This window comes from Salvia splendens, chloroplast, assembly GCF_004379255.2.
Source record: "Salvia splendens chloroplast, complete genome".
NCBI lineage: Eukaryota > Viridiplantae > Streptophyta > Magnoliopsida > Lamiales > Lamiaceae > Salvia > Salvia splendens.
In genome coordinates this window covers 42501-67500 of record NC_050901.1, presented here as the reverse complement: position 1 = coordinate 67500, position 25000 = coordinate 42501, and the positions used below count along the sequence as shown (strand labels likewise).

At 35.4% G+C, this 25000-nt stretch overlaps 23 protein-coding genes and 8 non-coding genes across 31 annotated transcripts in view, besides 1 other annotated feature; 16 read left to right on the top strand and 15 right to left on the bottom strand. All coding sequences in view use genetic code 11, as the record gives it.

The window, feature by feature from the left end:
* Positions 1-25000: part of a sequence feature (large single-copy region; LSC) that runs on past both edges of the window.
* On the top strand, positions 201-587 carry rpl20 (ribosomal protein L20). Its single transcript has one exon. The coding sequence runs from the start codon at positions 201-203 to the stop codon at positions 585-587; it is 387 nt and encodes a 128-aa protein (YP_009938032.1).
* Positions 823-1128, bottom strand: rps18 (ribosomal protein S18). The gene has a single exon. The coding sequence runs from the start codon at positions 1126-1128 to the stop codon at positions 823-825; it is 306 nt and encodes a 101-aa protein (YP_009938031.1).
* Positions 1301-1501, bottom strand: rpl33 (ribosomal protein L33). Its single transcript has one exon. The coding sequence runs from the start codon at positions 1499-1501 to the stop codon at positions 1301-1303; it is 201 nt and encodes a 66-aa protein (YP_009938030.1).
* Positions 1940-2074, bottom strand: psaJ (photosystem I subunit IX). Its single transcript has one exon. It carries the CDS (start codon positions 2072-2074, stop codon positions 1940-1942), a length of 135 nt encoding a protein of 44 aa, YP_009938029.1.
* Positions 2351-2424, top strand: trnP-UGG. The gene has a single exon. It is a non-coding gene; the product is annotated as a tRNA-Pro (tRNA).
* trnW-CCA lies at positions 2599-2672 on the top strand. Its single transcript has one exon. It is a non-coding gene; the product is annotated as a tRNA-Trp (tRNA).
* Positions 2787-2900, bottom strand: petG (cytochrome b6/f complex subunit V). The gene has a single exon. The coding sequence runs from the start codon at positions 2898-2900 to the stop codon at positions 2787-2789; it is 114 nt and encodes a 37-aa protein (YP_009938028.1).
* On the bottom strand, positions 3079-3174 carry petL (cytochrome b6/f complex subunit VI). The gene has a single exon. The coding sequence runs from the start codon at positions 3172-3174 to the stop codon at positions 3079-3081; it is 96 nt and encodes a 31-aa protein (YP_009938027.1).
* On the top strand, positions 4074-4325 carry psbE (photosystem II cytochrome b559 alpha subunit). The gene has a single exon. The coding sequence runs from the start codon at positions 4074-4076 to the stop codon at positions 4323-4325; it is 252 nt and encodes an 83-aa protein (YP_009938026.1).
* Positions 4340-4459, top strand: psbF (photosystem II cytochrome b559 beta subunit). The gene has a single exon. The coding sequence runs from the start codon at positions 4340-4342 to the stop codon at positions 4457-4459; it is 120 nt and encodes a 39-aa protein (YP_009938025.1).
* Positions 4483-4599, top strand: psbL (photosystem II protein L). Its single transcript has one exon. The coding sequence runs from the start codon at positions 4483-4485 to the stop codon at positions 4597-4599; it is 117 nt and encodes a 38-aa protein (YP_009938024.1).
* On the top strand, positions 4729-4851 carry psbJ (photosystem II protein J). The gene has a single exon. It carries the CDS (start codon positions 4729-4731, stop codon positions 4849-4851), a length of 123 nt encoding a protein of 40 aa, YP_009938023.1.
* Positions 5861-6823, bottom strand: petA (cytochrome f). The gene has a single exon. It carries the CDS (start codon positions 6821-6823, stop codon positions 5861-5863), a length of 963 nt encoding a protein of 320 aa, YP_009938022.1.
* On the bottom strand, positions 7045-7734 carry cemA (envelope membrane protein). The gene has a single exon. The coding sequence runs from the start codon at positions 7732-7734 to the stop codon at positions 7045-7047; it is 690 nt and encodes a 229-aa protein (YP_009938021.1).
* On the bottom strand, positions 8376-8930 carry ycf4 (photosystem I assembly protein Ycf4). Its single transcript has one exon. The coding sequence runs from the start codon at positions 8928-8930 to the stop codon at positions 8376-8378; it is 555 nt and encodes a 184-aa protein (YP_009938020.1).
* Positions 9375-9485, bottom strand: psaI (photosystem I subunit VIII). Its single transcript has one exon. The coding sequence runs from the start codon at positions 9483-9485 to the stop codon at positions 9375-9377; it is 111 nt and encodes a 36-aa protein (YP_009938019.1).
* accD (acetyl-CoA carboxylase carboxyltransferase beta subunit) lies at positions 9949-11376 on the bottom strand. The gene has a single exon. It carries the CDS (start codon positions 11374-11376, stop codon positions 9949-9951), a length of 1428 nt encoding a protein of 475 aa, YP_009938018.1.
* On the bottom strand, positions 12048-13502 carry rbcL (ribulose-1,5-bisphosphate carboxylase/oxygenase large subunit). The gene has a single exon. The coding sequence runs from the start codon at positions 13500-13502 to the stop codon at positions 12048-12050; it is 1455 nt and encodes a 484-aa protein (YP_009938017.1).
* On the top strand, positions 14283-15779 carry atpB (ATP synthase CF1 beta subunit). Its single transcript has one exon. The coding sequence runs from the start codon at positions 14283-14285 to the stop codon at positions 15777-15779; it is 1497 nt and encodes a 498-aa protein (YP_009938016.1).
* Positions 15776-16177, top strand: atpE (ATP synthase CF1 epsilon subunit). The gene has a single exon. It carries the CDS (start codon positions 15776-15778, stop codon positions 16175-16177), a length of 402 nt encoding a protein of 133 aa, YP_009938015.1.
* Positions 16367-16439, bottom strand: trnM-CAU. Its single transcript has one exon. It is a non-coding gene; the product is annotated as a tRNA-Met (tRNA).
* Positions 16620-17265, top strand: trnV-UAC. The gene is made up of 2 exons: positions 16620-16657; positions 17231-17265. It is a non-coding gene; the product is annotated as a tRNA-Val (tRNA).
* Positions 18069-18431, top strand: ndhC (NADH-plastoquinone oxidoreductase subunit 3). The gene has a single exon. It carries the CDS (start codon positions 18069-18071, stop codon positions 18429-18431), a length of 363 nt encoding a protein of 120 aa, YP_009938014.1.
* Positions 18483-19160, top strand: ndhK (NADH-plastoquinone oxidoreductase subunit K). The gene has a single exon. The coding sequence runs from the start codon at positions 18483-18485 to the stop codon at positions 19158-19160; it is 678 nt and encodes a 225-aa protein (YP_009938013.1).
* Positions 19271-19747, top strand: ndhJ (NADH-plastoquinone oxidoreductase subunit J). The gene has a single exon. The coding sequence runs from the start codon at positions 19271-19273 to the stop codon at positions 19745-19747; it is 477 nt and encodes a 158-aa protein (YP_009938012.1).
* trnF-GAA lies at positions 20224-20296 on the bottom strand. Its single transcript has one exon. It is a non-coding gene; the product is annotated as a tRNA-Phe (tRNA).
* On the bottom strand, positions 20584-21151 carry trnL-UAA. The gene is made up of 2 exons: positions 21117-21151; positions 20584-20633 (listed from the first exon to the last, which is right to left on the bottom strand). It is a non-coding gene; the product is annotated as a tRNA-Leu (tRNA).
* trnT-UGU lies at positions 21812-21884 on the top strand. The gene has a single exon. It is a non-coding gene; the product is annotated as a tRNA-Thr (tRNA).
* Positions 22242-22847, top strand: rps4 (ribosomal protein S4). Its single transcript has one exon. The coding sequence runs from the start codon at positions 22242-22244 to the stop codon at positions 22845-22847; it is 606 nt and encodes a 201-aa protein (YP_009938011.1).
* trnS-GGA lies at positions 23125-23211 on the bottom strand. The gene has a single exon. It is a non-coding gene; the product is annotated as a tRNA-Ser (tRNA).
* The window catches only part of ycf3 (photosystem I assembly protein Ycf3), a 1939-nt gene continuing 975 nt past the window's right edge, over positions 24037-25000 (top strand). Inside the window, exons 1-2 of the mRNA in view lie at positions 24037-24162; positions 24868-25000. The exon at positions 24868-25000 is cut by the window's right edge and continues 95 nt beyond it. Coding sequence (YP_009938010.1) covers positions 24037-24162; positions 24868-25000 — 259 coding nt within the window. The remainder of the gene's footprint in view (positions 24163-24867) is intronic.

The following is a 25000-nucleotide window of genomic DNA, read 5'->3' as shown; positions in this document are numbered from 1 at the left end:
AAAGAAATTTTATTATTTCTTTGCTATTTCGCAGTAAAATACCAAAAAATCGTGGTCGGGAAGGTTATAGTAGCCAAAGCCATTGGAATTTTTATTTTATACATTGGAAAAATCCGTTTGGTTATTAATAGGCCAGGACGGTAAAAATAATAACTGAAAGAAAAAATCAATTAGTTATTTGTCAAAATTTTATTTATTCAATGACTAGAGTTAAACGCGGATATATAGCCCGAAAACGTAGAACAAAAATTCGTTTATTTGCATCAAGTTTTCGAGGGTCTCATTCAAGACTTACTCGAACTATTACTCAACAGAAAATAAGAGCTTTGGTTTCAGCTCATCGGGATAGGGATAAGCAAAAGAGAAATTTTCGCCGTTTGTGGATCACTCGGATAAACGCAGTAATTCGAGAAAAGGGAGTATCCTATAGTTATAGTAAATTAATACATGATTTATATAAGAGGCAGTTGCTTCTTAATCGTAAAATACTGGCCCAAATAGCTATATCAAATAGGAATTGTCTTTATATGATTTCCAACGAAATTAGAGAAAAAGTGGATTGGAAAGAATACACCGAAATAATTTAAATGAGGTTCCCCGGAGAATGCACTCCGGGAGGGTGGAGTTGGAGTCAAAATGACTCTGAGAATGCGCTTAAAGTAGTCAAAATGAATGAACACGTTCAATAAAAAAATATTTTTTTCCGATTCGTTTTTTTTTTTACGACACAAAAATCTGGATTCTAAGATTTGTCAAAAAAAAAAAACGAATCCATGTTTGAGTTCGGATTGGAATTCTGATTGAAGTGAACAAAAAACAAGCCTATTTATTTCTGGTTCTAAGACCGGTAGTTCTAGTAGTCGACTCAATTCTTTCAAATTGTTTCTCATTATTAAGAAAGGGTAACAAAGATAAAATACGAGCTTGTTTTATAGCAATAGTAATTAATCGTTGTTGTTTCAAGGTCAATCTATTCACTCGTCTAGATAAGATTTTTCCCTGTTCACTAATAAATCGACTAATTAAACTCATGTTTCTATAATCAATTCGATCCCCCAATTGAATCGGGGGCAAACGCCTACGAAAAGATCGCTTGGATTTAAGAAAGGGTCGCTTGGATTTATCCATGGTTTGTTTGTTTAGTTTATTTCTTATCCCGAAAATCCTATTCCTTAATTGTCATTTGAACTACAAATAGGATTCTTTTTATTTAAATGCAATATCTTCTATTTCAATTTCAATGTGTTCTATATAATGTCATTTTTCTCCCCTTTCAAGGATAAGACATCCTTGGTTCAATCTATTTCTTTATTTCCCCATGAATCGTATGTTTGTAACAATAGGGACAGAATTTTCTCAATTCTAATCGATTGGGCGTATTGTGCCGATTCTTTTGAGTAATATATCTGGAAATACCCGTTGATACCTTCTTAACACCGTTTTGTATACAACTGGTACATTCCAAAATGACCGTTACCCGCGCACCTTTCTTCTTGGCCATGAACCTCCTTTGGATTTTTGATTTACTCAACTCTTCTATTTTAATTCGAAATGAAGAAAAAGAAAGGAAGGAAAAAATAGAAGTTATTAACTTGAAATCCACCTTTAAAAGATAAAAATAAATGAAATCAAAGCCCAAAGTCATACATAATAAATAATAAGTAAGACAATGAGTTCAAAAATCTATTTAAATCCGAAGGGCAGTTAAAGATCTTGTATTCTTGCCCTAGACCGCGACTTTCCTACTCTACCCCCACCTTTCATTTTTTTAATTCGAGTTTGAGACTGAGTCTCGCAGAGGTTGAATCCACTTTTATTCTTTCTCTTTCATCCCTTATTCTAAATTAGAAAAAAAGGGAAAAAAGAGAAAATAAGGGGGGATTAGTCAAAGGTATTTGATTGTATTTCTAATCTTCTTCATTCCTTCCGGTGTCAATAGCTATAATGAAAAAAAGGGGAATGTCAACGCATCGGGGAAAAAACGATTAATCTCTATCAATAGACCTGCTAAAGCCCCGAACCATAGCGTACTTAGTACTGGGGCCACGGAGAGATATGTTTTTAGATCTCGCATTGAAAAACCTCCTTTTTTTTATTTTAATACATAAAGCATATATAATCAGATGTATATGTAGTTAAGGGTTACTTAGAGTTGTACACGGAATCCCTAATTCCAATTGAAATGTACAACGATCCATAAGATTTCCCTTTCTTATTATTATATGTTAAAAAATGTTAAATGAGGCCAAAAAAAGACGAAATGGTCAGAAAACTTTGTTTCTCAATGCAGTAAATAGGGATGTGGAAAACAAGACAGGAATTCTCTACAATTATACTGTAGAACAATTGAAGGGATGTGGCGCAGCTTGGTAGCGCGTTTGTTTTGGGTACAAAATGTCACAGGTTCAAATCCTGTCATCCCTACCTATTACTGACCCTTTGAGCAGTAACGAGGAATCAACGAAGATCGGTTCAAATTGCGTTGCGCGGAATCGTTCATTTTTATGAAACTATAGCATATATGCATATAAAATAAAAATGGATTCTTTAAAAAAAAAAGAATCTTTTCTTTACATTCTTTTCTATTCTGATAAGAAAGCGCTCTTAGTTCAGTTCGGTAGAACGTGGGTCTCCAAAACCCGATGTCGTGGGTTCAAATCCTACAGAGCGTGATTTTTTCTTCATGGATCCAATTAAAATGAAATGAATTCAGTCGCTTGCACAACAATTCAAATTGGACCTCCTGTGGATTAAAGAAAGGAGGAGGCCAATCAAATTTGAATTAATCAAAGGTCCAACTGATCGCCACGCCTGTATTGTAAATATGCAGTTACGAATAATCCAGCCAAAGTAATAGGAATTAGACCTAAGACGATTCCAAATAGAAAAACTTCAATCATTTCAATTTTGTTTTTGAAAAGGAGAAAAAAAGCGGTAATATCTATACCTAAATATTAATCCGAATTGATGTGAATCTCAATGACCAAGAATTGATAATTGACATGGTAAGTAACTCTAGAATACACAGAATCTCACAGAAGGATTTCCTTTCTAAATAGTTTCTTTTAAATAGAAAGTTTAAATAAGTCGTATCTTGCTCAGACCAATAAATAGAGCTGAAGTTATAGTTAAAGCCACTAGTAGAAAACCAAAATAACTGGTTATAGTAAGCATAAAGGGGCTAAATGAAATCTGGTATTTTTATACATATGTTTCTAAAGCATTTACCTAAGTTTCCATTTTCCTAAAATAAGAAGATATACAAAAATACCAATTGAAAGAATAAGTTCAATTGAAAATTTTTGATTCATCTATCATTACAGACAGCAGGAACAAAGAGAAAGTGACAGGCATATAAAATGAAACCGCTTCCTCATTTCTAAGATCTAGCCATCTCGCGATTCCTATCAACCAAGCCTTCGAGAATAAACGAACTGGATCGTGTAACTTCATTCAAAAACGAAACTCTTTTTGAATTATTATTTTGAATTCCATTTTTATGGAATACTATGTTTTCCATTTTTTCGTTCGATATTTAAAAATAAAGCCTCTTCCTTGTAGCTAGATCCAAATTTGGATTGAGATCCAATCCAAGAATTCATTACAACTATTGATTCCATTTATTTTATTTTTTCTTCACTTTCTTTCATCGAATCATATTTGTTACCGGACAATTAAAAAATTCATTAAAATAAAAGGAGGGATTCGAACAAAAACTGCCTCTACAACCATGAAAAATAAATTGCTAGATCTCGCATCCACTTAAAATAGAATTGTGGAAATATGAGAATCTCTTTCATTGTAAGAATTTTATATTAAATACAGCATCATTTTACATCAACAGGTAAAGGAAAAGAAAAAATAAATCTTTTAGCATTTCCTTTCGATACTGATTCAAATTGCATTGCTGTGTCAGAAGAAGCATAGCTATACTGATTCGGTATACTCTAAAGATGCCCTTGGTACAATATTGACGATCCTACAAAGATCCCATTTCAGTGATTGCCTTTTACTGATCTCATCTTTTACGGAATCGATCCCCTTTGACTGTACAAGAATATGTGGAGCTGAGCATGTCTGGAAGCACAGGAGAACGTTCTTTTGCGGATATTATTACCAGTATTCGATATTGGGTCATTCATAGCATTACTATACCTTCCCTATTCATTGCGGGTTGGTTATTTGTCAGTACCGGTTTAGCTTACGATGTATTTGGAAGCCCTCGGCCAAACGAGTATTTCACAGAGAGCCGACAAGGAATTCCATTAATAACTGGCCGTTTTGATTCTTTGGAACAACTCGATGAATTTAGTAGATCGTTTTAGGAGGCCCTAATCAAATGACTATAGACCGAACCTATCCTATTTTTACAGTACGATGGTTGGCTGTTCATGGCCTGGCTGTACCTACCGTCTTTTTTTTGGGGTCAATATCAGCAATGCAGTTCATCCAACGATAAACCTAATCCCGAATTATAGAGCTATGACACAATCAAACCCGAATGAACAAAGTGTTGAATTGAATCGTACCAGTCTCTACTGGGGGTTATTACTCATTTTTGTACTTGCTGTTTTATTTTCCAATTATTTTTTCAATTAGGCAAATGAAAGAAAAAAACTAATAATTCTAGGCATTCTTTTAGCCCGTTCGGAAGGATCTCATAATTATCCCTGACTGTTTATGTCTCTAGCACGACCACTTGATGAAATTTGGAGGGAAGTGGAGTAAATGGCCGATACTACTGGAAGGATTCCTCTTTGGATAATAGGTACTGTAACTGGTATTCTTGTGATCGGTTTAGTAGGCATTTTCTTTTATGGTTCATATTCCGGATTAGGTTCATCCCTGTAGTAATCGGATGAATGGAGTTGTGACATGAAAGCGTAGGAACTCAACGGGATTCCCTTCTTTAGTTTGTCTGATTCGAGGGGAAAGGGCCCGTTGGGTTCTTAAGAATCAGAGTCTTTTTTTGTCTAAATGACAAAGTGGATTTCTTTTTCTGCTGGTTCAAAAAACTCCATTCTATTTTTTCTGATGATGCTTTTGAAAAATGAACTTCATTGGTTGATTCAGAACACCTCTTCCTTGATCTTGATAGTATCTATGGGTACTTTCCAAGTTAGAACAAAGGGGGAATCACTCAATTTCCTGGATTCTAATTCTATTTTATATATAGAATTATTCTATATTTTTTATTTCTGCAGATTCTATTTCTGTAGATTAGATCTCGCACAAATACTTTCGATACTCTTTCTTACCCTACTTATCCCTATATTTTTTAGATTTGAGTATCTCAATGGTTTGTCCACTACTTTATATATTTTATTATACGTAATAAATCGAAAAAAAAAAGTAAAGTTACGATACATCTGGAAAAACGAAAACAAGACTAGGAGTTTTTGACAAACAGATTACTCTTTCGACACAAGAAGGGGGGTTTGGAAAATTCCTTTTCTTGTGTCGAAGACTAGGAAGACAAAACAAATAATGCCTCCTAGAATTTTTTGTTCCCCACGCTTCTGGTTCATCCGATTCCCCGCTTATTTATGCTAATCTCTATCCCAATTTTATGGCATTGAAATATGGCAATAGTAACACAGCCCTGTCAATTCAATTTGAACAAAGATAAAGGGTGGTAAAGCCATAAAGTCAAATAAAATAGTCTTCTTCAAACAAAAATCTACCTATTATGACTAAGCGTGCGTTATGACTAAGATTGCGCTACAAGGGAGTCCCCGAAGTTGGTAGAAAAAGAGCAAATAAATAAAAGGTTTTTCAGAATTTATTTTTTTTGATCATATAAAATTGACAACAAAAATTTTGTTCTTTTTACGAACCTGATGTCGATAAATCCGCGAGTCTAGAAATTCATTTCGGCCAATTGAACCTTCTCGAACTGTTTCTTTTTAAGAACTAAAAATATTTGTGCCAAAATAACAGATGCCAAGAAGACCAAAAGGCCTTGGACACGTAATGGATCTTGAAGTACTATTTCGGCATCCCCCTGACCAAATCCACCCACATTAGGATTACTCGTTAATGGTTGATCCAATTTGATGGATTCACCCTCTGAAACAAGAACTTCTGGTCCTGGAGGGATAATATCAACCACTTGACGTCCATCCGATGGATCTGTTATGATTATTTCATATCCCCCTTTTTCTTTTCGTATGATTTTGCTTACTATACCCGCCCCTGTAGCATTATAAACTGTATTGTTACTCTTGCTTCCGTCGGGATAAATCTGACCCCTTCCCCTATTTCCTCCTACATATATAGGATATTTTAAGAAGTGAACATCTTTCTTAGTAGCGGGGTCGGGGGAAAGAATAGGAAAGGTGATTTCACTATATTTCTGGCCGGGGACAGGCCCTATTACAAGAATATTTTTTTTATTAGGGCGGTAGCTCTGAAAAGACAAATTTCCTACCTTTTCTTTCATTTCGGGAGAAATACGATCGGAAGGAGCTAATTCAAACCCCTCCGGTAAAATAAGAACAGCCCCCACATTCAAACCCCCTTTCTTACCATTAGCAAGGACTTGTTTCACTTGCTTATCATAAGGAATTCGAACAACTGCTTCAAATACAGTATCGGGAAGTACTGTTTGTGGAACCTCAATATCCACGGGCTTATTAGCTAAATGACAATTGGCACATACAATACGCCCAGTCGCTTCTCGTGGATTTTCATAACCCTGCTGTGCAAAAATCGGATATGCACTTGAAACGGGTGCCCGAGCTATGATATATATCATGAGCGGTACGGAAATAAATGGAGTAATATGTTCCTTTATCCAAGAAAAAGTATTTCTAGTTTGCATGGTCTAATCATTGGTCTGAAAATTTCTACAATAAGTTGGGTAGGTCGCTAGTATAGTTTCCTATCCACGATTCTGCTATTTATTGGAATCATTTTACTGGAATACTATAGTATAACGTATAAAAATAGTCTGAAAACCACCCGGATAGAATGTTTTTAATACTTATGTAGAACTACAAAGTAGGAAACGTTCTAATTGGATTAATATTGGTTGATGATTTATCAATCATTCATTGAATGGTAAATAACTACAAGTGATGGAGATACACGATTTAAATAACGAAAAATCCAATATTTAAAAAGAGTATCGAGAATAACCGGAAAAGTGGAAACAAGACCAGATATAATTTGATCATTATGACCAAATCCAAAATCTTTGTACACAGAACCAATCATTAGTTCCCAGCCGTGGGGTGAATGAAATCCGATACATAAATCGGTTAATAACAGAATTGAAAAGGCTTTTACTGTATCACTTAAGTTATATAGGAATTCCTGAGCCCAAGAGTTAAGAATAATAAGTTCTTCATTACCTAAAATCGAATAACAACTTAGAATAACAAAACAGATTATATTTGTCGAGAAGTGTAAAATTGTATGGATACGATCCTCGTTGTGTATCTTGATTAATTGGATCGTTTCTTTGTGGATTCCTATAAGAAACTTTTGTAGATATGTCTCCGAGTATTCCTTGATCATTTCTTCCAAGAAGACGATTTCGTCTAATTCTATGAACTTTTCTAGAATACTTTTTTCTTGAATATCAGTCAAAAAAATTTCGGATTGGCCGATATTCGCCCAATTAATAACCCAAGATTCCATACTTTTAGTAAATGAGAGAGAAATCCACCAGGGCAGAAATACTATAGATGCAAGATACAAAAGAGGAGTGAAAGCTTTCTTTTTTGCCATTTTTCGCCTGTTAATTTTTAATTAACCCACTCCATCTGTCGACTTTATATAATCGAATCTTTCTTTCAAACATGAGTTGTAGACAAGGCATCAAACCTATGAATCTATTTGATTTGTGATTTTGTTTTGAATCTAGAAAGAATACAGAAATAGACTAAGACTCCACTTGGAATTTGACTAAAGAAATAATACAAGTGTTTCCAGATATCTCAATTCATCAAATTCCAAACAAATGTCTCCTTTCGATGAATGGCCGAAAGAAGTACTTTAAGTAATGAATATTCTTGCTATTTTGAGACGAAAGAACCCCTTATTCTATCAAAATATCCAATATTTCCAAAAAAAAATTCCAATGATTCCCCATAGTCAAGAATAGACTAATTGGGAGAAAGATATTGGGATGGTCAAAAAAATGAGCGGCAAAACAAGACAGAACCAGGCCAGTTATCATTAAAACCGATTATTGGGTAGTAAAGAACCCAAATGAAAGGATAAAAAGATCGATTGAAAAAAAATTTACAAGATATGGTTTATCTGTATCTGTTTATCCTAAAGTATCACTTAGTTATAGAAAAAACAGGATTCTTGCGTTTTTTCCCTCCTGCTGAGAAAGCATTCGTTCTTCAGCCCAGTTCCTTTTCTCAAAATACTTCAATCGGTACGCGCAAGAAATAGGCCAATTCCGCGGCTTTTTGTTCAATTTCTCGTGGAGTCAAATTCTCATCAGTACGAGTCAACGGAACAGCCCCCCGGCCTCTGATATCCATATAAAGGACAGGACGAGCAAAAATACCCTCTTTAACTTCTATTCGAACGGATTGAATATCTTTTATAAGGAATCGGAGGAATATGCGACGATTTTTTCCAGGAAATCCCCAACGAAAAATACACACTATTCCTTCCTTTCTATCGAATCGATCATAACCACTACCTACATTCCAGGAGATTGTGCACCACAAATAGGAACTAATAAAGAGACCCGCAATCCCGTAGAAAGACATCACGATCCCCTGTGGAAAAAAAAGGATTTGCTGAGACGGAACAAAAGATATCAAATTTCTACCAAAAAAACTGGAAGTTCCAACCAATAAGAATCCTAATGAACCTAAAAAAACGATAAGGGCCCAGCAAAAATTACTTAGTTTTCGAGACCCCGTTATAAGTTCTATCCATATATGTTCTGATCGCCAACTCATACTTCATCCGATTGCATTTTATTGAAATTGAGAGAATACCCCAAATGATTTTGACTTTACTTTTTTTGTTTCCGAATGAACTTTCATTAACTAGCACTAGTTTGGTGTGAACTAGCACTAGTTTAATGGGAACTTTTAGGGGTAATTCATCAAATTTGTTTAGATCTAAAATAATAACATACCCCTCATATGATCCCAATATACATATTGATATACATATAAATCGACCAACTTTACATTTTAGGCATCCAGCGATCCTGATCTATTTGAAACTGGCTAGAATTCAGTTAGCTATAGATCATTTTCTGCAGGCATAACAGCTTTTTCCTTTATGTTCGGCAGAAATCACATGTTCTATTATATTTTCTTTTCTGAAATAAATATCTATGTTATGCTACAAGTATAAGTTTCAAAAAAAACGAATGAGATTGGGTCCCCTCAGATCTAAACAATCTTGTTTTTTTGAACATGAAGAAATAAAGAAGCCATTGCAATTGCCGGAAATACTAGGCCTACTAAAGGCACAAAAATAGAGGGAAAGTGGAAAGTTGTCATAAAATGGGGTACCTCGGTTTATTATTTGTACCTGTTCTTATTTTTTTTAATATCATATTTTATATTTATACTAATTATAATTAATAATTGTAATTAGTATGAATTCGTAGTTATTATTAATTAATTCAATTTGCAAATTTTGCATTAGAGATATTAAGCATCTAAGTGAGTATATAGAATAAGTCCAAGGAATGGAATATAGAACTAAATAAACGGACTTATTCATCTATCTACATGAAAGATCCATATGATAATTCATTTTTGTCTTCGTTTCTTTGTGTTTTGTTCTTGTCTTCGAATTTAATAAAGAAAGAGTTATCCGCAACTTTTGATTTTGATTCTTTCTACAATTAGATCTTAGGTCGCCAAAGAAAACTCCCCTTTTAGTTACTTTGATTCCGATAAGATTCGGATAAGCTAACTACTTGTTTGCTACAAATATAAAAATGGAACTTAGTGCACTCTACTTGATTGACTTGAAATTCAAAGGAAAGAAGGCGTGGAGCTTAAATAACTCACTCAGAACACTTTTCAAAAGATTACGCGGTACGATTAGGTCAAATAAGCCCTTCTGGAATAAATATTCAGCCGCTTGTGAACCTTCGGGTACTGTTTTATTCAATGTTTGTTCAATTACTCTTTTACCCGCAAATGCAATGTAGGAATTTGGTTCGGCAATAATAATATCTCCCAACATACCAAAACTGGCTGTTACCCCACCAGTAGTAGGAGATGTAAGGATTGATACATACAATAACTTTTTATTTGATTGATAATCATATAAAGCAGACGATATTTTAGCCATTTGCATCAGGCTCAAACTCCCTTCTTGCATGCGCGCTCCCCCCGAAGCGCACACTATAATAAGAGGTCGAAATTGATTGGTAGCGTACTCAATCAAACGGGTTATTTTCTCCCCGACTACGCATCCCATACTACCCCCCATAAACTGAAAATCCATAACCCCAATTGCTACGGGAATACCATTTAGTTGACCTATGCCTGTTTGAACAGCCTCAGTTAATCCTGTCTTTCTTTGATAAGAATCAATCCGATCTTTATAACGCGCCTCCTCCGAATGAAATCCAATGGGATCCACGGAGATCATGTCTTCATCCATAGGTTCCCAAGTCCCGGGATCAATCGAAACTTCGATTCTTTCTGAACTACTAATTTTCAAATGGTATCCACACTGTTCACAAACATTCATTTGTGATTTCAAAAGTTTCTTATAATTTAATGCATAACAATTTTCGCATTGAAGCCACAAATGCCTGTATTTTTGAGTTGCAGCGAGATCACTAGACCTTTCTCTTAGAGTTAAATCACTACTCTTAGCACGGGTTAGTATACTGGACCCCCCGCCTTGACTATAAGTTTTACGTTTATTAAAAACGCACCTAGAAATGTAACCGTCACTACTATCACTTAGAATGGGCGTATCAATACAGATTCGAGACTGAAGATAAGTGTCAATGCAACCAGTAATGTGATTATTCCAACTAGATTGAGTATCATACATGTTGCGATAACTAGAAAAATAACTTTGTAGTTCATTCAGAAAAGAATGATTGCTGTCAATCTCAAAAATCTGATTTTCTATATCAAAATAGATAGAATAACTATCTCCATTACTATCCCTAACTAAAAAAGTCTCATCAGAGATGAAATTCCGAATGTCTTTGATGCCAAATAAACGACCAACATCACTGTAACTAGAATTTCCACGACCCCTCCAACTATGAATGTTTTTAGCCCTACCTTTTGGATTCAGATCTTCACTTTCACTAGTATTTTCAAAAGGACTAAGATTGTCCATTAATTTCTTTATCCCATACCCACGTTGTAACTCCTTCTTAAACACCGTCGAATTAAACCAACACCTTTCCATAGAGTTTTCTTGCCCCCTATTTGTACTATATTATATAAAAATACAATAGATGAATAGTCATTCGATCCACAATTCTTTATTTTGATTTGAATATCTTATTTATTATCAAACTAAACATAGAAATTCAATCACTACTAACAGGAAGTGTGAATAGGGATTCTCTTTTGTGGAAATCCGGGGATAAGACTTCACTATAAATATGATATATGAATATGATGGAATCCCTTTTTATTCTTCTGTCTCTTTGCATCGAACAAAAAAAGAAATGTTTGTTCTCTCCTAGAAATAATTTTTTCGTAAAATCTCGTCTAATAACAAGTAATAAATTAAGACTCTATTCGAACACGGAACGAAAAAGACAATATACAGGATGGGTCGAAAGATTTATGATACTTCGCTTGATTCAGAGAAACTACAGGATATATAAAGAATATACCAATCCCAAGGATCCATAGGTTTAATTGTGGATCCAAGACAACACTAGAAAAATTCGAGTCTTCTATTTCTATTTCAAATCTTCTATATCTAGAGATATGTGTATTTATCCAAAATACGTGCAATGCGCTAGAATCTTTGTATTCGGCTCAATCCTTTTAGTAAAAGATTGGGCCGAGTTTAATTGCAATTCAATTAAGAGAACCGAGAGTAATTACTTTTCATTTTCCTTATTTTTATTTATCCAAAGTATCCACTGCTTTAAACTCAAATTTGATTTCTTTCCATACCTCACAAGCGGCAGCTAGTTCAGGACTCCATTTGGAAGCTTCACGGATAATTGCATTACCCTCAGCAGCAAGATCACGTCCTTCATTACGAGCTAGTACACACGCTTCTACAGCTACTCGGTTAGCTACAGCACCTGGCGCATTACCCCAAGGGTGTCCTAAAGTTCCTCCACCGAACTGTAGTACAGAATCGTCTCCAAAGATCTCGGTCAGAGCAGGCATATGCCAAACGTGAATACCCCCTGAAGCCACGGGAATAACACCTGGCAGGGAGACCCAATCTTGAGTGAAATAAATACCGCGACTTCTATCTTTTTCAACAAAATCATCACGTAGTAAATCAACAAAGCCTAAAGTAATGTCTCTCTCTCCTTCAAGTTTACCTACTACGGTACCAGCGTGAATATGATCTCCACCGGACAGACGTAACGCTTTAGCTAGTACACGGAAGTGCATACCGTGATTCTTCTGTCTATCAATAACTGCATGCATTGCACGGTGAATGTGAAGAAGTAAGCCATTATCTCGGCAATAATGAGCCAAAGTGGTATTTGCAGTGAATCCTCCTGTTAAGTAGTCGTGCATTACGATAGGAACTCCCAATTCTCTAGCAAATACAGCTCTTTTCATCATCTCTTCGCATGTACCCGCAGTAGCATTCAAGTAATGCCCTTTGATTTCACCTGTTTCAGCCTGTGATTTATAAATTGCTTCGGCACAAAATAAGAAGCGGTCTCTCCAACGCATAAATGGCTGGGAGTTCACGTTCTCATCATCTTTGGTAAAATCAAGTCCACCGCGAAGACATTCATAAACCGCTCTACCATAGTTTTTAGCAGATAACCCCAATTTAGGTTTAATAGTACATCCCAGCAGAGGACGACCGTACTTGTTCAATTTATCTCTCTCAGCTTGGATCCCATGAGGCGGGCCTTGGAAAGTTTTAATATAAGCAACAGGAATTCGCAGATCTTCCAGACGTAGAGCACGTAGAGCTTTGAATCCAAATACATTTCCTACAATGGAAGTAAACATGTTAGTAACAGAACCTTCTTCAAAAAGGTCTAAAGGGTAAGCTACATAACAGATATATTGATCTTTTTCTCCAGGAACGGGCTCAATGTGGTAGCATCGCCCTTTGTAACGATCAAGGCTAGTAAGTCCATCGGTCCACACAGTTGTCCATGTACCAGTAGAAGATTCGGCAGCTACCGCGGCCCCTGCTTCTTCAGGCGGAACTCCAGGTTGAGGAGTTACTCGGAATGCTGCCAAGATATCAGTATCTTTGGTTTCGTATTCAGGAGTATAATAAGTCAATTTGTACTCTTTAACACCCGCTTTGAATCCAACACTTGCTTTAGTCTCTGTTTGTGGTGACATAAATCCCTCCCTACAACTCATGAATTAAGAATTCTTACAACAACAAGGTCTACTCGACACGAATGAATTGGGCGTTAATGAAACTTTTCCCGGGAATCTTTCACAAACTTCCCAACTAATACTAAATACTAATATTATCAACTAATCAGAATGTTTGATTATTAGACCATGGTATTTGATTTACCAAACACATCATTATTGTATACTCTTTCATATATATAGCGCAACCCCATTTTTCCTTTTGATCTTTTTTGGAATCGAAATACCTAACCTAACTAATAAGAAATTTCCTCTTGACAGTGGTATATGTTATATATGTAAATCCTAGATGTGAAAGTAGGGCTAATTCATCTATGAAATGATGATGAAAGGGTATAAAAAAACGAAAAGAATAGGCTATAGACCTAAATCGATATGCTGAAATAAAAAATAAGAAAAGCCAATAAGAATAAGATATAAATAATGCATCGTAATGTAAATAGAGTTCGGGTTCGAATTCCATAGAATATTTTATATAATATAGATGGGATTGTCTATAATAATAGACAAATGAAAAACTTTCTCAAGATCTTTATTCATCCACTTGCAATTTTTAAAATAGCTTGCTTGAGTTTGAAAATTAACTCATTGAATCATTGAAGAGTAAACGATTGAATTGGATTCGATTGGAGGGCACCACCAAAATTGAGTGCTAACTCCCATTTGTTATTGAATTAACCGATCGACATACTATCGGACATTTATTTTGAATTCGATAATTTTCACAAAAAAATTTCGACATATTTTTTTATTTATTATATTATGAGAATGAATCCTACTACTTCTGGTTCTGGGGTTTCCACGCTTGAAAAAAAAAACCTGGGGCGTATTATCCAAATCATTGGTCCGGTACTAGATGCGGCCTTTCCGCCAGGCCAGATGCCTAATATTTATAACGCTCTGGTAGTTAAAGGCCGAGATACTGTTGGTCAACCAATTAATGTGACTTGTGAGGTACAGCAATTATTAGGAAATAATCGAGTTAGAGCTGTAGCTATGAGTGCTACAGATGGTCTGATGAGAGGAATGGAAGTGATTGATACGGGAGCTCCTCTAAGTGTTCCAGTCGGTGGAGCGACTCTAGGACGCATTTTTAATGTGCTTGGAGAGCCTGTTGATAATTTAGGTCCTGTAGATACTCGTACAACATTTCCTATTCATCGATCTGCGCCTGCCTTTATACAGTTAGATACAAAATTATCTATTTTTGAAACAGGAATTAAAGTAGTAGATCTTTTAGCACCTTATCGCCGCGGGGGAAAAATCGGACTATTTGGTGGAGCTGGGGTTGGTAAAACGGTACTCATTATGGAATTGATTAACAATATTGCCAAAGCCCATGGGGGGGTATCCGTATTTGGCGGAGTGGGTGAACGTACTCGTGAAGGAAATGATCTTTACATGGAAATGAAAGAATCTGGAGTAATTAATGAAGAAAATATTGCAGAATCAAAAGTGGCTTTAGTTTATGGCCAGATGAATGAACCGCCGGGAGCTCGTATGAGAGTTGGTTTGACTGCTCTAACGATGGCGGAGTATTTCCGAGATGTTAATGAACAAGACGTACTTCTATTTATCGACAATATCTTCCGTTTCGTTCAAGCCGGATCCGAAGTATCGGCCTTATTGGGTAGAATGCCTTCCGCTGTCGGTTATCAACCCACCCTGAGTACTGAAATGGGCTCTTTACAAGAAAGAATTACTTCTACCAAAGAAGGATCCATAACTTCTATTCAAGCGGTTTATGTACCTGCAGACGATTTGACCGATCCTGCCCCTGCTACCACATTTGCACATTTAGATGCTACTACCGTACTATCAAGAGGATTAGCTGCCAAAGGGATCTATCCGGCAGTAGATCCTTTAGATTCAACCTCAACCATGCTTCAACCTCGGATCGTTGGTGAGGAACATTATGAAACTGCGCAAAGAGTTAAGCAAACTTTACAACGTTATAAAGAGCTTCAGGACATTATAGCTATCCTTGGGTTGGACGAATTATCCGAAGAGGATCGTTTAACCGTAGCAAGAGCGCGAAAAATTGAGCGTTTCTTATCACAACCCTTTTTTGTAGCCGAAGTATTTACCGGTTCTCCGGGGAAATATGTTGGTCTAGCAGAAACCATTAAAGGGTTTCAATTGATCCTTTCCGGAGAATTAGATGGTCTTCCTGAACAGGCCTTTTATTTAGTAGGGAATATCGATGAAGCTACCGCGAAGGCTATCAACTTAGAAATGGAGAGCAATTTGAAGAAATGACTTTAAATCTTTGTGTACTGACCCCTAATCGAATTGTTTGGGATTCAGAAGTGAAAGAAATCATTTTATCTACAAATAGTGGTCAAATTGGCGTATTACCAAATCATGCTCCTATTGCTACAGCTGTAGATATAGGGATTTTGAGAATACGCCTTAAGGACCAATGGTTAACGATGGCTCTGATGGGCGGTTTTGCTAGAATAGGCAATAATGAGATCACTGTTTTAGTAAATGATGCGGAAAAGGGTAGTGATATTGATCCACAAGAAGCTCAGGAAACTCTTAAAATAGCAGAAGCTAGTTTGAGAAAAGCTGAAGGAAAGAGACAAATAATTGAGGCAAATCTAGCTCTCCGACGAGCTAGGACAAGAGTCGAGGCTGTCAGTGCAATTTCATAACTAGTTGGTGCGTTCAAATAATCAAAAGAGTTTCTAAACCCTATTTTGATTGCATTCACTCGACAGAATCCAATTTTGATACAACGCAATTCAAAAATGAAATAAATAAAACTACAAAATCTATAAAAAGAGAAAAGGGTGGGGCAAAAAACTTATTAGATACCATCGACTCCGGTATCTAATAAGTTCTACCTACTATTGGATTTGAACCAATGACTCCCGCCGTATGAAAGCAATACTCTAACCACTGAGTTAAGTAGGTCATTTATCATCCCCAAAAGAACCAAATGGAACCCATCCCGTCGATGGATTATAAATATCATATTCTTTATAAGCAATAATAATCGAACCAATACCACTCAAAAATTTAGGATGTTGAATCATAGAATATTCATCTTGACAACAAATTATATACATGATAAAATATGCATCACAAGCACTAAGGGCTATAGCTCAGTTGGTAGAGCACCTCGTTTACACGCGCGCCAATGTTTTTTCAGGGGAATCCACCATCCAATCCAAAAAATGGATCTTATTTAGAAATCGACGTCTTACTCTATAATAACTTTAAGAGAACAATAGCCTGACGAGAGGTTCGGTCCTATTTGAGTGCCCTTTTAGGTATCAAACAGACCCCATCTTGAGATATTGATAAGGTGAATACCCGTATATTCAATGCCAGGCATAATGAGTATAAGGCCCTCAAAAAATCTCTTTTCGTCCTATGAACTTGAAGGTGTATGAAGTTTCATATTGGATTTTTTAAGCCGAACGATAGAGACTTCATTTAACTTCAAATTCGAGGCCAAAGGCAGACCTACGTCAAAATAACTTCACCTTTGAAACACTTTGGTAGTGCTCCTGAATTAGAATCCAAAATAATGAATCAGAGCACATGGAGCCATCTCCTTATTTTTTCTGTCAAGAAAAAAATATGGCGGATTGGCTGATATTTCTATCAGTTAATGAAAGAGCCCAATGCAAAAAAAATGCATGTTGGGTCTTTGAAACAGTTCATATCATTTTGATAATAATAAGTTTGGTCTGTTTTACCGAGAAGGTCTACGGTTCGAGTCCGTATAGCCCTAGAGCCCTATAAAAAAAATGAATAAAATTCATATTTTCATTTGAAATAAAAAATTGTATAATTTTGATTTCTTCATTCTTATTTGTTGCTTGTAACTGACCGGTTGGTTCATCGAAACCAAAGCCGACAATCAAGGGGTTAAGCCAGTGATACTCCTTTCCTTTGGTATACCTTACCAATACCCGGCGAAGCAGACCAAAACAAAAAAGGGGGGTGGTCCTCTTTTTCTGTATTCAATCAAGAGAAAACCCCACCCAGATCTAATAAACGGAATATACCAACACTAAGATTAAGATATTTGAAATCCTGAGATGGAAATACCTACCCATTCTCGTACATTTGAATACTTGTTCTATTCTAAATTACTAAGAAAAAAACCCCGACTCTATTCCTAAAAAATGCAAAAATGAAAATATCGAACTCACCTTTTGATAAAGAAAATGAAAATAATCAAAAGAATAAGAAATTCGAAACTCTTAAACACAAAATAATAATTCTATTTGCTTTCTTTAGGAAGAATCTTGGGCGAAAACAAGAAAATTTGTCTAAGTGTAACATCTAGAGTTATACTAACTAAAGCAATTAAATAAAATTGAACTAAAAAAATGAAGTAGACTGGAAATAGGATCCCCATCAAGTCAGTCGATAAATCTTGAAATGAGATATGCCCTACAATAATCAAAGGAAACTAGACACTTTCGTCAAAATGAATTCTTGTTTTGACTAACCAGTTATCGATGACTTTACAACTTCAATTCGACTCAACCAATCCGGTATATTTTCCACGTTCATAGGAGTGCGTCTATGTTTTTGCTTTACGAATATGATATTTTTTGGGCATTTCTAATAATATCAAGTCTTATTCCTATTTTAGCATTTTTTATTTCTGGGATTTTAGCCCCGATTAGGAAAGCGCCGGAGAAACTTTCTAGTTATGAATCGGGTATAGAACCAATGGGCAACGCTTGGTTACAATTTAGAATCCGTTATTATATGTTTGCTCTAGTTTTTGTTGTTTTTGATGTTGAAACGGTTTTTCTTTATCCATGGGCAATGAGTTTCGATGTATTGGGCGTATCTGTATTTATAGAAGCTTTCATTTTCGTGCTTATCTTAATTGTTGGTTTAGTTTATGCATGGCGAAAGGGGGCATTGGAATGGTCTTAGCTCCTGACTATTCAGACAATAAAAAGAAAAGGGAAAAAAGATTGAAAAGTTATGAATTCCATTGAGTTTCCTTTACTTAATCGAACAGCCGAAATTTCAGTTATTTCAACTACATTAAATGATCTTTCAAATTGGTCAAGACTCTCCAGTTTATGGCCGCTTCTCTATGGTACCAGTTGTTGTTTTATTGAATTTGCTTCACTAATAGGATCACGGTTTGACTTTGATCGTTATGGACTAGTACCAAGATCGAGTCCCAGACAAGCGGATCTAATTTTAACAGCTGGAACAGTAACAATGAAAATGGCCCCCTCCTTGGTGAGATTATACGAGCAAATGCCCGAACCGAAATATGTTATTGCTATGGGAGCCTGTACAATTACAGGGGGGATGTTCAGTACCGATTCTTATAGTACTGTTCGGGGAGTCGATAAACTAATTCCCGTGGATGTCTACTTGCCGGGTTGTCCCCCTAAACCGGAAGCAGTTATAGATGCTATAACAAAACTTCGTAAGAAAATATCTCGAGAAATCTATGAAAATAGAATTGGGTCTCAACAAGAAAATCGGTGTTTTACGACCAATCACAAATTTCATGTTGGACGCAGTATTCATACTGGAAATTATGATCAAAAATTCCTCTATCAACCGGCACCTACTTCAGAAATCCCTACTGAAAACTTTTTCAAATATAAAAGTTCAGTATCTTCTCACGAATTTGTGAATTAGGCAGGACTCCTTTTTGTACAGAATAACAAGCAGCGGGTCAATTTTCATCAATTTGATCGAGAATGTGAACTATTCTAACTAAAAATATAAAAATGTGGGAGATAAAAAAGATGCAGGGTCGTTTATCTGCTTGGCTAGTCAAGCACGGGATAATTCATAGATCTTTGGGCTTTGATTATCAAGGAATAGAGACTTTACAAATAAAGCCCGAGGATTGGAATTCTATTGCCGTCATTTTATACGTATATGGTTACAATTATCTACGCTCCCAATGTGCCTATGATGTAGCACCTGGTGGACTGTTAGCTAGTGTGTATCATCTTACCAGAATAGAGTATGGTGTGGATCAACCAGAAGAGGTATGCATAAAAGTATTTGCCTCGAGGAGGAATCCTAGAATTCCGTCCGTTTTCTGGGTTTGGAAAAGCGTGGATTTTCAAGAACGAGAATCCTATGATATGTTGGGAATCTCTTATGATAATCATCCGCGCTTGAAACGTATTTTAATGCCTGAAAGTTGGATAGGATGGCCCTTGCGTAAGGATTATATTTCCCCCAATTTTTATGAAATACAAGATGCTCATTGAATGATAAGAAAGCCACTTCCACTTATAAAATTTCAGAGATTCAAGGATTCGACTTTCCGTTCTAGATTAACTAACTAGAATAATTGAGGTCTCTTTTGTATTAGCTTAGGGAATTGTGAATAGGCCAGCAAAAAAAGTAGAATTAGGAATTCGTTGGGATTCTTAGATTTATTTGGATTTCGTATGAGCCGAATTAAGAAATTGAATAGGAACGAAAATACCAAGAAATGGAAGGGTATCAAATTCAATTTATTTGTATTGTAAATGAAAGAAAAAAGAGAAAATAAAATTTCATTTTATTTATTTAAGAAACCTTTCCCATCTATTTTAGAGTATTTTATAGATGGGGTATATCTCGCCAAGATAGATAAAAGAAAAGTATGGATTATGATCCATATTCGAAATCAATAAGTATCTCGCTTCATATCAATTACTTTATATTTCTAAAAGAAAGATTAAAAAAAAATGAAACCATGTGTCAGGAACCAGATTTGAACTGGTGACACGAGGATTTTCAGTCCTCTGCTCTACCAGCTGAGCTATCCCGACCATTTCCAATGTAGCATCCCACCCTCATTTTAGTAGATGGCTGGAGTTGATGTCAATTAAAGGGACACGGGGGATTACAAAGTTTCTCCAAGTCCTGTAATTTCAATCAATGGTATTCATTCGGCATTCCTTGCTTCATTTGCAATGTGTCTTCTATATCACGTGTGATAAGAGAAAGTCATTTACACCCAAATGCTTTTGTCAAAGAATCCGAAAGATAAGGGAATTTGGAACCCCTAACGAAAAGGGGGGGTAGGGTAAATATTTTAGGGGTCAAATAGGCTTTTTGGGGATAGAGGGACTTGAACCCTCACGATTTTTAAAGTCGACGGATTTTCCTCTTACTATAAATTTCATTGTTGCCGGTATTGACATGTAGAATGGGACTCTATCTTTATTCTCGTCCGATTAATAAGTTCTTTAAAAGATCTATCGAACTATGGAGTGAATGAGTTGATGAATATTCGATTTATTCTTCAACGGGAAAAAAATTCACATCGATTTTTCCATTTTCATATTAAAAAACAGATTGGGGTCAACATTAGTCATTATTAATCATTTGATATAGTATTCAATAGGTGCGTTTATCCTTTCTAAAGTTTCCGTGGAAAAATTCCTCTACCGGCGCAGTCAACTCCATTTGTTAGAACAGCTTCCATTGAGTCTCTGCACCTATCCCTTGTTTTTCGTTTTTTGAACCTTTGTTTTGTTTGAGAAAAAAGGATTTGGCTCAGGATTGCCCATTTTTATTAATTCCGGGGTTTCTCTGAATTTGAAAGTTATCACTTAGTAAGTTTCCATACCAAGGCTCAATCTAATTAAGTCCGTAGCGTCTACCGATTTCGCCATATCCCCCTTCTTTTTGTCTTTTGTTTTGAGATTCAAATTTTATTAGAATATTATTCCCTTTTTCTTTCATTTATACTGGAACCTTTGAATTTATTAGATAACGATTACTATCTCGAAAAAGTATTTTTTGCTTACCTATAGGAAATCCATATTTGATTGAATCAAATTCAATTTTATCATTTCTGTATCGGCAATTCAATATAGATTGATATATATCCTTTATATATCTTTCTCTTCATGCCTTTTTTGCCATGCAATTGGGATACTTAAAGGGTCGATTCTTTTTTTTTTTTTTCTTAACTTCCCCTTTTACGAATGAAAGCTGAGGAATGTTTGATTAGTTATAATTAATCAACCAAATTAGGAAGAAATAGAGAGAAATATTGTAGGATAGAAAAGGGAGAAGTGTAACAAAAATAATTTCAAATATCATGTGAATTCAAAATAAAAAAAGTTTGACTATCCAATATTATTTTATTCGAATTTAGAATTGTGATAAAGAAATCCAAAATTTTATATCGCTATAGAAATCGTTATGTTCTATAATATCCAATATTTATTGGTAATTGTGGATTCTATTCTTTTCTATATTTCTAGAGACACTATACTTATAGTAATAATGTCTTGAATTCCTATGCATAGAAAATTTCTATTACTATAATATGGGCCCGCTTAGCTCAGAGGTTAGAGCATCGCATTTGTAATGCGATGGTCATCGGTTCGATTCCGATAGCCGGCTTTTTTCTATTTTTCATTTTTTGATTCCATTTTTGAAAAATGGAGAATCTTCCTTTGAAATCAAAGAATATTGAAAAGTGTCTTCCCCTCTTTCCAAAATCCATGAATTTATTACGTTATAGGGGGAACGCATGACTATGACAGGAAAAGGATCTTATATATTCTTATATATATATAATAATAGAAAGTTTGACTATTTATCCAATTTATCTCATTCTTCTGTATTGTAATAGTACAAGTACACTACTTCAGCAAACTTCGCTTCATTTAGTTCAGTTTGAGTTTAGATTTATTCTGTAAAATAAAAAAAAAAAAGAATGAAATGAATTCTAAATAAGAATTAAGGAGTCTTTATTTTATGTCGCGTTACCGAGGACCTCGTTTCAAAAAAATACGTCGCCTGGGGGCTTTACCAGGACTAACTAATAAAAGGCCTAAAGCCGGGAGTGATCTTAGAAACCAATCGCGTTCCGGGAAAAAATCTCAATATCGTATTCGCCTAGAAGAAAAACAAAAATTGCGTTTTCATTATGGTCTTACAGAACGACAATTACTTAAATATGTTCATATCGCTGGAAAAGCCAAGGGGTCAACAGGTCAAGTTTTACTACAATTACTTGAAATGCGTTTGGATAACATCCTTTTTCGATTGGGTATGGCTTCGACTATTCCCGCAGCCCGCCAATTAGTTAACCATAGACATATTTTAGTGAATGGGCGTATAGTAGATATACCAAGTTATCGCTGCAAACCTCGAGATATTATTATGGCGAAGGATGAAGAAAAATCCAGAACTCTGATTCAAAATTCTCTAAACTCTTCCCCTCAGGCGGAAGTGCCAAACCATTTGACTCTTCACCCAGTCCAATATAAAGGACTGGTCAATCAAATAATAGATAGTAAATGGGTCGGTTTAAAAATAAATGAATTGCTAGTCGTAGAGTATTATTCTCGTCAAACTTAATTAAACTAAAATAAAATAGGAGAGGTTCGGGCCATTTTATTTCCTTTTATCAAATTAACCTAAGGTTAAGTAAGCAAAATACGGGCTTGATTCCTATTTTTTCTCATTTATGTATCATAGTCAGAGGGGCTATTTTAATCTTCTTTCCGGTATTCTTCCTAGTCGCGGCAATTGGGAATAGAGAATCTATATCAATGAAAGATTGAACTGGTGGAATAAAGGTCTCCATTGCTATTGCTCGATATTTTTAATAAAACGGATCTATTAAGTGAAGGTGCGGAAAGAGAGGGATTCGAACCCTCGGTAAACAAAAGCCTACATAGCAGTTCCAATGCTACGCCTTGAACCACTCGGCCACCTCTCCTACATAATGATTATGAATCAAAAACCGAGTGAATAGTGAGTTCTTTATATTCGATTCTAGATTATTGGATAGGTATGACTAATCCATTTTAACTATATATTAAAAAAATAGAAAATTTTGCATCAAAGTAAAAAAAGATCTTTCGAGGCCCCAAGACAATTATTTTCTTACGAATTTTTTTTATTTGTAATTTTTAGAAAAAGGGGGTTCGTGTTTGCAAAAATGACTTCTACTATATTCGACTCGATTAAATCAATAAATTAGAATGAATCAACTGATTGATAGGTCTAGGTTTTTTAGACTAGGGTTAATAGATACCTTTCTATCATAATGCTATATAGACTACGATTCCATACCTTACAAATTCTCAAAATTCTTTCCGGCTTTAGAGTTCTCAACAACAAACCCCTTCCCTCACCCTTCTATTCTAGATTGATAAAATGTTTTTTATAGTGGATTGTATACCTGCTATGTACATAAGATAAATAAAGAGGTGGTTATTCTATTTTCATCATAGAATGATTTTTTCCTCTTTGAATCATAATTCAACCAAAAATGCTCGAGTTATTTTAATCTGTAACTTCAGCGAAATCGGAATAGTTCGCTTCATTGGTATACTACTACATTAGGATGAAATCGAAGCGGGTTCGACTATTTCTTATTGATTCCTGTCAAAAAGGAACAATTGGAATGGAATAGAAAGCCCATCATTTTTTTTGCAAATCAATCTATTTTTATGTTATTTTGTACTGTACAATTCTTTTCTTTGTGGGATCATTTTCCTACGAGAGGGAATCAGAAGAATTAGAAAATGGATTGCTGGCTATGCCTAGATCGCGGATAAATGGAAATTTTATTGATAAGACCTTTTCAATTGTAGCCAATATCTTATTGCAAATAATTCCGACAACTTCAGGAGAAAAGGAGGCATTTACCTATTACAGAGATGGTGTGATTTGATTTTTTTTTTTTTTGAATTTCTCTCGGTCTTACGAGAAAGACACGTGATTCGGGAAATTTTTTGAAAGAAATCTACGCTTGTTGAAGGTGAAGTTTGGCAATAGAACAATTCCTTCTGTCGTGTATCCTCGATTAATGCAACCTCAGATGCTATGTTTCCATTTTTGATTCTAGTATTGAGCGAAAGGTTACACCTAGAGGTTCTGTATTATGGGGGAATCCTACTCCACTAGTACCAACGGACAGCATAAGGAAAGAAGCACTACACCTAGGAATCAACAACACAAAACCTTGTTAGAAATGACCCCTTTCCTTATTGGGCTCGGGACTAAAAGAATGGTTGGGACAACAAACATCCATCTCGTTCGTACTTTGGATACCAATATAACCATCGAAGGTTGTTTGAAGTGACTAATTCCTGGAAATTAGGAGGCGTTGAAAACAAAGAAATTGCTTGAGTTCTCATTTCTATCTAGTTATCTAGTCTTGATGTTAAGAAAAGATCTCTTGCAGGAAGGTTGGCTAGAGATTTCTTGTAAAAACACTAGCCCTGCTCAGTCCATAATGAGAATATTTTCATCTTTTTGATTTCATGTATATTCTCCTTATGCACATAAGGGAGGAGCCGTATGAGGTGAAAATCTCACGTACGGTTCTGGAACGGAGATTCTTTTAATTGAATGGCGACCGTAACGGATGTCAGCTCAATCCGAAGGAAATTATGCAGAAGCTTTACAGAATTATTATGAAGCTATGCGACTAGAAATTGATCCCTATGATCGAAGTTATATACTCTATAATATAGGTCTTATCCATACAAGTAATGGAG